This window comes from Petromyzon marinus, chromosome 57 (assembly GCF_048934315.1).
Source record: "Petromyzon marinus isolate PM22_M1 ecotype Great Lakes invasive population chromosome 57, UKy_Petmar_22M1.pri1.0, whole genome shotgun sequence".
NCBI classification, from domain to species: domain Eukaryota; kingdom Metazoa; phylum Chordata; class Hyperoartia; order Petromyzontiformes; family Petromyzontidae; genus Petromyzon; species Petromyzon marinus.
The window spans coordinates 3444835-3454897 of record NC_133723.1 but is presented as its reverse complement, the minus strand read 5'-3'; the positions used below and the strand labels follow the sequence as shown (position 1 = coordinate 3454897).

General features: G+C 52.8%; 1 protein-coding gene across 1 annotated transcript in view; it reads left to right on the top strand.

Annotated features, from left to right (window-relative positions):
• The first annotated feature begins 644 nt into the window (after nucleotides 1-644).
• FAH (fumarylacetoacetate hydrolase) overlaps nucleotides 645-10063 on the top strand; it is a 35190-nt gene continuing 25771 nt past the window's right edge. The window contains 4 exon segments of the mRNA XM_076052681.1: nucleotides 645-676; nucleotides 990-1113; nucleotides 4267-4365; nucleotides 7579-7689. Of these exon segments, the coding sequence (XP_075908796.1) occupies nucleotides 660-676; nucleotides 990-1113; nucleotides 4267-4365; nucleotides 7579-7689 (351 nt within the window). The 5' untranslated portion in view covers nucleotides 645-659.

Here is a 10063-nt window from a genome sequence, read left to right as displayed (position 1 = left end):
TTGTCTTTTTGTTTGCATTTTGACTGCTTGTGTTGTGGTTATTGCAAACATGATGCCTTGAATAAAGGTGTCAGTTTTTGTGCCAGATAAAAGGGTAAAAACCTATTACTATATCTTGTTACTAGCAAAGGAGGTCTCATAATGTAAATGCTCACCCTGAGCCCTCAATACTCTGATAGTTCGCTGTTTTTGAGTTGTACGCCTTTTGGCGTCTTCTGGTCCAACACGAATGGAGACAAGCCTCTAAGAAAAGCCGTCTCGGGTGTGGACCAATCAAATTCTAGCACGGTGCATATTATTATCAGAGTTGTCTCTTTTGTTTGCATTTTGACTACTTGTGTTGTGGTTATTGCAAACATGATCCCTTGTATAATGGTGTCAGTTTTTGTGCCAGATAAAAGGGTAAAAACCTAAACGAGATAAAAAGACGCTGCAAGGTGACACCGACGGCTGATCTGTGCTGCTTGCAGTGTTCAGGGGCCTGCTTAAGGCGCGGCTCCGGCTGGAGCACGCCACGTGACACACCCACGTGTCGGTGATGTGCAGCGCGTCTTCCTCGAACACTGGGGAGCCGGACAAGTCCCTCTCTGTACTAGCGTGGACGTCACCCCCCACGTGTTCACCTTCTGAAGCGCTCGCTCGTCACCGTGGCCTGCGCGATGACCACCACCACCACGTGACTTTTATTTTGTGTTGTGCGCGGTGCTTTTTAGCGCCACAGCGCGTGGATTTGTAACGTTTATTTTCATTTGTGTTGCTGGGTAACTTTGTGTATCTCGCATCGAAATCACCTCCAGTGCTTTTGCTGCTGGCGGCAATGAAAGTTGTTTAAACAACAGTCAAAGTTTGACTCTCACTCTCTTCCTTGCTCTCTCTCTCTCACTCTCTCACTTGCTCAATCACTTTGTCTCACTCTCTCACTCTCTCATCCTCTCTCGCTCTCTCTCTCACTCTCCCCAAAACACAAACACATGGTTGGGCAAACACAGAACGCAGATGAAACGCCAGGGCAGAAGCGAGAGGGAGAGAGCGGGGAGGTGGACTTGCGACTCTCGGGGGGCGTGTGCCTGCGTCAGCTGCAGCGGGGCCTGTAACCCAGTAGTGCCGGGGTTGGTGGGTCGCACACAGATGGCGTTGCGAAACTCCCTCCCTGCCCCCTGGCTCTGTGACACGAGAGTTGGCCATTGTGTGCCTGCGGTGGCAGGGCCCAAACACACTCACCAATTCATTCATCAACCCAGCCACTCACCATCTCACCCGCCCACCCACTCACCAGCTCACGCATCCACTTGCCATCTAACGCACCCACTCGCCATCTCACCCACCCACTCATCATCTCACCCACTCACCAGCTCACCTATCCACTTACCATCTAACACCCACTCACCATCTCACCCGCCCATTCACCAGCTCACCCGCCCACTCACCAGCTCACGCATCCATTTACCATCTAACGCACCCACTCGCCATCTCACCCACCCACTCACCATCTCACCCACTCACCAGCTCACCTATCCACTCACCATCTAACACCCACTCACCATCCCACCCGCCCACTCACCAGCTCACCCAGCCACTCACCATCTAACGCACCCACTCACCATCTCACCCACCCACTTACCATCTCACCCACCCACTCACCATCTCACCCACCCACTCACCATCTCACCATCTCACCCATCCACTCACCATCTCACCCACCCACTTACCATCTCACCCACCCACTTACCATCTCACCCACCCACTTACCATTTCACCCACCCACTTACCATCTAACCCACTCACCAACTCACCCATCCACTCACCATCTCACCCCCCCACTTACCATCTCACCCACCCACTCACCATCTCACCCTATCACCAGCTCACCTATCCACTCACCATCTAACACCCACTCACCATCTCACCCGCCCACTCACCAGCTCACCCATCCACTCACCATCTAACTCACCATCTCACCCACCCACTTAGCATCTCACCCACCCAATTACCATCTCACCCACCCACTCACCATCTAACGCACCCACTCACCATCTCACCCACCCACTTACCATCTCACCCACCCACTTACCATCTCACCCACCCACCAGCTCACCTATCCACTCACCATCTAACACCCAATCACCAGCTCACCCACCCACTCACCATCTCACCCACCCACTCACCATCTCACCCACCCACTTACCATCTCACCCACCCACCAGCTCATCATCTCACTGATGGGTGAGTCGGTTCCCAGCTGGGCTGTACGGAGCTGCCGTGGCTATGAGATGTTGACTACCTCGCCTGGTATGCAGGATGTCGTGAGTTCGATCCTGACCATGACGCCTGCTGTAAATTTGGAGTTTGCGTCTCTCTCATCATCATCATCATCACGGTGGATAGGAGATGTTAATTCCCTCGCCTGGTACACAGGAGGTTGTGGGTTCGATCCTGACCCTGACTCCTGCTGCTGTATATTTGGAGTTTGCGTGTCTCTCTCATCATCATCATCACGGTGGCTATGAGATGTTACCTACCTCGCCTGGTGTACAGGAGGTCGTGGGTTCGATCCTGACCCTGACGCCTGCTGCTGCTGTATATTTGGAGTTTGCGGTGTCTCTCATCACCATCACGGTGGCTATGAGATGTTACCTACCTCGCCTGGTGTACAGGAGGTCGTGGGTTCGATCCTGACCCTGCCGCCTGCTGCTGCTGTATATTTGGAGTTTGCGGTGTCTCTCTCCCCGTAAGCCGCGTGGATGTTTTTTTCTCCGGGTCCTCCGCTTGTTCCCTCCACGTTTAGCAACGCGCGTTGAGATTATCTTGCCGCTCGTGAATTTCCGCATGATGATGATGATGATACCGCCACTCCGTTGAGCTATCATTTGTGGCCAGGTCGCTCATGAAAAATAAGTTAATACCTCAAGTGGGCTTTGACTTTGACGGCCGCTTGTGTTGCGATGGACACGTCATGATATCTTTAGTCACTTTATCTTTTTTATTATTTTATTGTTATTATTTTTTTCTATCTACGTGACTTTACCGAAAGAGCCGTAGAATATGGGCTTCACCTGCTAAGATAAAACAATAATTTAGTTTTATTTTTATATTTGCAAGTGATTTGTTTACCTTTCTTTGGTTCTTTCGGTAAAAAGTGAATAAAATTACCACGACGTTTCGAACGCAACACAAACGGACGTTCGTCAGCAGGAAAAGGCGTTAGCCTCTAAAGGCAAACTGTTTATAAACAAACCGATCGAAACATCGTGATATTTTTATTCACTTATTTTTTTCTATCTACGTGACTTTACCCAAAGGACCAAAGAATACCAATTCCTGCAGTCACGAAAGTTGTAAGTAAACTTTTTAACATTTCCTATACTTTTGCACTATCGTGCTTTTTTGTATTTTGGTTGTTGTTGTTGTAACGTTCTTACTCTGGGCCCCTCCTGGACATCTGTAGAAGAAAAGAGCTTTATAGCTTATCGGATTCCTGCTGTCTTAAATACTGATTTTGACGCAGACCCTGCCTTGCGTGTGTGTGTGTGTCGTGTGCGTGTGTGTGTCGTGTGTGTGTGTGTGCCGTGTGTGTGCCGTGTGCGTGTGTGTGCCGTGTGTGTGCCGTGTGCGTGTGTGTGCCGTGTGCGCGTGTGTGCCGTGCGTGTGTGTGCCGTGTGCGTGTGTGTGCCGTGTGCGTGTGTGTGCCGTGCGTGTGTGTGCCGTGTGCGCGTGTGTGCCGTGCGTGTGTGTGTGTACCGTGTGTGTGTGTGTGCCGTGTGTGTGTGTGCCGTGCGTGTGTGTGTGTACCGTGTGTGTGTGTGTGTGCCGTGCGTGTGTGTGTGTACCGTGTGTGTGTGTGTGTACCGTGTGTGTGTGTGTGCCGTGTGTGTGTGTGTACCGTGTGTGTGTGTGTGCCGTGTGTGTGTGTGTACCGTGTGTGTGTGTGTGTACCGTGCGTGTGTGTGTACCGTGTGTGTGTGTGTGCCGTGCGTGTGTGTGTACCGTGTGTGTGTGTGTACCGTGCGTGTGTGTGTACCGTGTGTGTGTGTGTACCGTGCGTGTGTGTGTACCGTGTGTGTGTGTGTGCCGTGCGTGTGTGTGTACCGTGTGTGTGTGTGTGCCGTGCGTGTGTGTGTACCGTGTGTGTGTGTGTGTACCGTGCGTGTGTGTGTACCGTGTGTGTGTGTGTACCGTGTGTGTGTGTGTGTACCGTGCGTGTGTGTGTACCGTGTGTGTGTGTGTGCCGTGCGTGTGTGTGCCATGTATGTGCCGTGTGCGTGCCAGCATCAATCAGCCATGGCGTCGTCGTTCATCCCGGTGCCCGCCGACTCCGACTTCCCCATGGAGAACCTCCCCTACGGCGTCTTCTCCACACGCGACAACGTGAGCCTCGCACGCACACACACACACACACACAGACACACACAGACACACACAGACACACGCACACACACGCACACAGACACACGCACACAGACAACAACAACAACAACCGCCATTCGCCACTAAGTGGCGGTGACGTCACCACGACGCTTGTGCCAGGCTATGTGCACCCTGAGGCCACGTGAAGTGTCGAACGCCCGCTGGCAGGAGGTCACGGGGCAGACCCAGGTGCCACAGGTCGACTGACTGAGATGACTGGCTGATGCACCACCTGTGCCCCCTACTGTGCCAACCTGCTGTGCTTTAGCCACCCGGCGCTCCGCTCGTTGTTCTGAGCGTCGCTCCTCTGCCCTCCGTTGTTGTTGGAGGGCGACTGCCTCCAACTGCCCAGTAGCATCCTTCACGAGCCTCCTCCACAGAGGCCGATCTTGACACCGCTGGTACCAGTCATCGGCAAGTCCACTCAGCTCCACGTCCTCCTGTACCACATCACTCCATCTCTTCTCTAGCCCGTGCCGCGCCCGCTTAGCCCCCTCAATCCGGCCAAACAAAAGCTGTTTCGGCATGCGGTGGCTGGGCATGCGGGCTACATGACCCAGCCATCGCAGCCTTGCCTGCCGAAGGAGCTCACCGATGGGACCCTGCCCAGATCTTTCAAGGATTTGTGAGCGCCTCACACAATCCAGTCTGGTTAAACCCAGGATGGATCGTAGGCAGGCCAGCCTAAATGTTTCTAACCGGCGAAGATGTTCCATTAGGGGGGTCCACGTTTCGCAAGCGTAGAGAAGGGAGGGAATGACCGTGGCCGAGAAGACCTGAAGCTTAGTGCTGAGCGACAGACCAGGTAGCTTCCACACAGCGTTACGCAACCGATGAAAAGATATTGCCGCTCGACTGATTCGGAGTGAGACCTCTGCTGTTAAACTGGAGCCAGTCATAAGCACACTGCCCAGGTATGGAACACTCTCCACTCTCTCCACAACTGCCCCATCACCGATTGGGAGTTGTGGGGGTGGAGTGTCTGATGGTACAAAATACGCAGGCAGGTGCTTAGTTTTGGTGGGGCTGATGGTACGCTCCAGTCTCAGCAGCAGCATCTCCAACTCCTCCTCTGACTGAGCAGCTATTACCAAATCATCAGCATACATAACGTGTTCTTTGGTTCTTTCGGTAAAGTCACCACGTAGAATGAGAATAAAATAATAAATTGATAAAATAAAATAACACAATAATATTCTCACAACGTTTCGGCCACAACACAAGCGGCCTTCATCAGGTGAAGGGGGCGAGACTGTCTGGTAGGACAGCGCTGGAGTGAAAGAGCCATGTTCAGATACGGCCTTTAAGCTGTGTGAGAGGAACAAAGCGCCTTGACAAAGGAATTAGCATATGATTTAGCATTGAAATGGCTGAATGATTAGCTTGTGACTGGTCACAGAAATAGCTATGTTAAAAGTTAAAGCATACACACCCGCAGAGGCACCCATTGTTAAAGGGATTAGCATAGAATTTAGCATTGAAATAGCTAAGTTAAGGCATACACATCTTGACAATGGAATTAGCATAGAATTTAGCATTGAGATAGCTGAGTGATTAGCTTGTACCTGCTGCAGAAATAGAGCTTGTACCTGCTGCAGAAATAGCTACGTTAAAGTCAGAGCATACACATTCACCGAGGCCCTTAGTACAAATTAAACAGGAGAATTTAGCATTGGGAGATCATCTCTGCCCGCTGCCTTTCCTGGTCTCAGACTCCGGATCGCCTTCAGTACTTCCTCAACAGATGGAACCTCAGCCAGCCACTCACAGGGGGTGACTTCTTCCAATATTTGAGGCACCGCAGCCTCAGCAGGGTCATCCTCACTTTGTGCCACGATGTTTTCCTGGCTGAGGAATTTTCCCTCCCCCAGGACCTCACAGAAATGCTCAGCAAATCTGCAAACCTGGTCCTGGGGGTCGGAGATTGGATCACCGTTTTTTCCCCTAATGATGGTAATAGGTGTGGCGCTGCAGGTTACTTTTTTGATGGAGTTAAATAGAGATTTGTGATCACGGGCCACTGAGGCAGACTCCATCTCCTCAGCAACCCGCGACCACAGACACACAGACACACACATACAGACACACACGTAGACACAGACACAGAGCCCCACACACGCACAACAATAACAACAACCCCCATTCGCTACGAAGTGGGGGTGACATCACCACGGCGCTTGTGCACGTTGAGGCCACGTCAAGTGTCGAACGCCCTCTAGCAGAAGGTCACGGGACAGACCCAGTAGGTGCCAAGGGTCAGCTGACTGAGATGAGTGGCCGATGCACCACCTGTGCCCCCTACTGTGCCAACTTGCTGTGTTTTAGTCGCCCGGCGCTCCGCTCGTTGTTGTGAGCGTCGCTCCTCTGCCCTCCGTTGTTGCTGGAGCGCGACTGCCTCCAACTGCCCAGCAGCAGCAGTAGCGTCCTTCACGAGCCTCCTCCACAGAAGCCGATCTTGACACCGCTGGTACCGGTCATCGGCAAGTCCACTCAGCTCCACGTCTTCCTGTACCACATCACTCCATCTCTTCTCTAGCCCGTGCCGCGCCCGTTTAGCCCCCTCTATGCGGCCAAAAATAATCTGTTTAGGCATGTGGTGGCTGGGCATGTGGGCTACATGGCCCAGCCAATGCAGCCTTGCCTGCTGGAGGAGCTCACCGATGGGACTTTGTCCAAATCTTTCAAGGATTTGTGACCTCCTCACACAATCCAGCCTACTGGTTGAACCCAGGATGGATTGTAGGCAGGCCAGCCTGATTGGTTCCGTTAGGGGGGGGTCCACGTTTCGCAAGCGTAGAGAAGGGATGGCATGACCATGGCCGAGAAGACCCGAAGCTTCGTGTGGAGCGACAGACCAGGTAGCTTCTTGGTCTGGATCACAGACACACACACAGACACATGCACAATGAGAAAGAGGCACACAGACACACACAGACACACACAGACACATGCACACACAAGGCCCTTCCCCCAACTCGCGACCGGGAGAGCCTGGATTGAAAAACAACCCACTTCACCCACCCCCCTTCACCCCCCCTTCACCCACCCCCCTTCATCCCCTTTCACCCCCTTTCACCCACCCCTGTTACTCGCTACTAACAGCACTTGCCCCAACAGTCTGCGTGGGCTACACAGTGGGGGGGGGGGTACCTTTGTCTTTGTGTGTGGGCGCAGCCTCGGCCTAGGATCGGGGTGGCGATCGGGGACCACATCCTGGACCTGGGCGTGGTGAAGGAGGCCTTCAGCGGGCCCGAGCTTGCTCCTCACCAACACGTGCTCACCGAGGTGAGCGCCGCACGCACGCACACACGCACTCACGCACTCACACACGCACTCACACACTCACTCACACACTCACTCACTCACACACTCACACACGCACTCACACACTCACTCACACACTCACTCACGCACTCACACACGCACTCACACACTCACGCACGCACTCACGCACTCACACACGCACTCACACACGCACTCACACACTCACGCACTCACACACGCACTCACACACTCACTCACGCACTCACTCACGCACTCACACACGCACTCACACACTCACTCACGCACTCACTCACGCACTCACTCACGCACGCACTCACACACACACTCACACACTCACTCACACACTCACACACTCACGCACTCACTCACACACTCACACACGCACTCACGCACTCACACACGCACTCACTCACACACACACGCACGCACGCACTCACACACACACTCGCTCACGTACTCACACTCACTCACACACTCGCTCAAGCACTCACTCACTCACACACGCACTCACACGCACTCACACACTCACACACTCACACACACACTCACTCACACACTCACTCACACACTCACACACTCACTCACACACGCACTCACACACTCACTCACGCACTCACTCACGCACGCACTCACTCACACACTCACTCACGCACTCACTCACGCACTCACTCACACACTCATTCACACACTCACTCACGCACTCACTCGCTCACACACTCACTCACGCACTCACTCGCTCACACACTCACTCACGCACTCACTCACACACTCACTCACACACTCACTCACTCACGCACTCACACACGCACGCCACTCAACTCGCTGACCAGCACTCGCTCATCTCGGCGATGATACTCATGATGCTGATGAAGATGCTGATCCTGCTGCTGATGATAATGCTGATGAAGATTCTGATCATGCTGCTGCTGATGATGATAGAGTGGCGGTAAGTGCACTGCGAAACGAACCCGGCGGTTCGTAGCACAGTGCAGCGGTGACCCGGGTTCGATTCCCGCTCACCGCCACCGGCACCACCACCTGTGACAGCGATTATCTGAACACGTCCTGGGCTTCCCCTAGGTCGACTCAGCCTCAAATGAGTACCTGGTATGGTGTGTAGTAAACGTCGCCACTGGGGAGACAAAGGCGGCCGGACGTGGTGCTTCAACACCCACCCCCTCGTGTGCCGTGCCGACTTTCATAGGTCCTACTGCTCGCTAACAGCACTTGCCCCAACAGTCTGTTACAGGCTATATGGGGGGGGGGAGGGGGTACAGAGACTCCTCTACTTACGAACACTCGACTTACGAACTTTCATAAATACGAACAAAGCTGTCCGTACGTCCAGTTGCTTGTTCGGACCGAGAGTCGTAAGTTCACCCACCGCGGAATAGATGGCGGTGGTGGCATCTACATCTACAGAACGTGAAGAACCAGTGGCATCTACATCTGCAGAGCGTGAAGAACCAGTGGCATCTACATCTGCAAGAATATGAAGAACCAGTGGCGTCTACATCTACAGAACGTGAAGAACCAGTGGCATCTACATCTGCAGAGCGTGAAGAACCAGTGGCATCTACATCTGCAAGAATATGAAGAACCAGTGGCGTCTACATCTACAGAACGTGAAGAACCAGTGGCATCTACATCTGCAGAACGTGAGGAACCAGTGGCATCTGCATAACATGCAGGATCAGTAGCATCTACATCTACAGAACGTGAAGAACCAGTGGCATCTACATCTATAGAACGTGAAGAACCAGTGGCATCTACATCTACAGAACGTGAAGAACCAGTGGCATCTACATCTACAGAACGTGAAGAACCAGTGGCATCTAAATCTACAGAACGTGAAGAACCAATGGCATCTACAGGAAATTATACAACGTTTAAAGCCATTCCCCGTGTTTAGTGTACACACCGTACAACGTGTTTGGAGTCGACAGGAGTAAAGTTGGACTTTACAATCGACTTATGAACAGACACCTCTGGAACCCAACTCGTTCCTAAGCGGAGGAGCCCCAGTACTCGTTTGTAAGTGGAGGAGTCCTTGAACTCGTTCGTAAGTGGAGGAGTCCTTGAACTCGTTCGTAAGTGGAGGAGTCCTTGAACTCGTTCGTAAGTGGAGGGGTCTCTGTACTGGTTCGCAGGTGGAGAAGTTCTCGATCGGTTCGTAAGCGGAGGAGCCCATTGTGCTCGTACGCAAGTGGAGGAGTCTCTATTGGTTCGGGGTATGGAATTGATGTGGTTGAAGGAATTGGTCCAGAGCTGGTAGGCCATGTGGCCAGATGACGAACGTGTGTCATCTACGTACCTTTTCCAAAAGGAAGGACGTAGGGTGGATGCCTGGATGGCATCTGTCTCGAATTTGTCC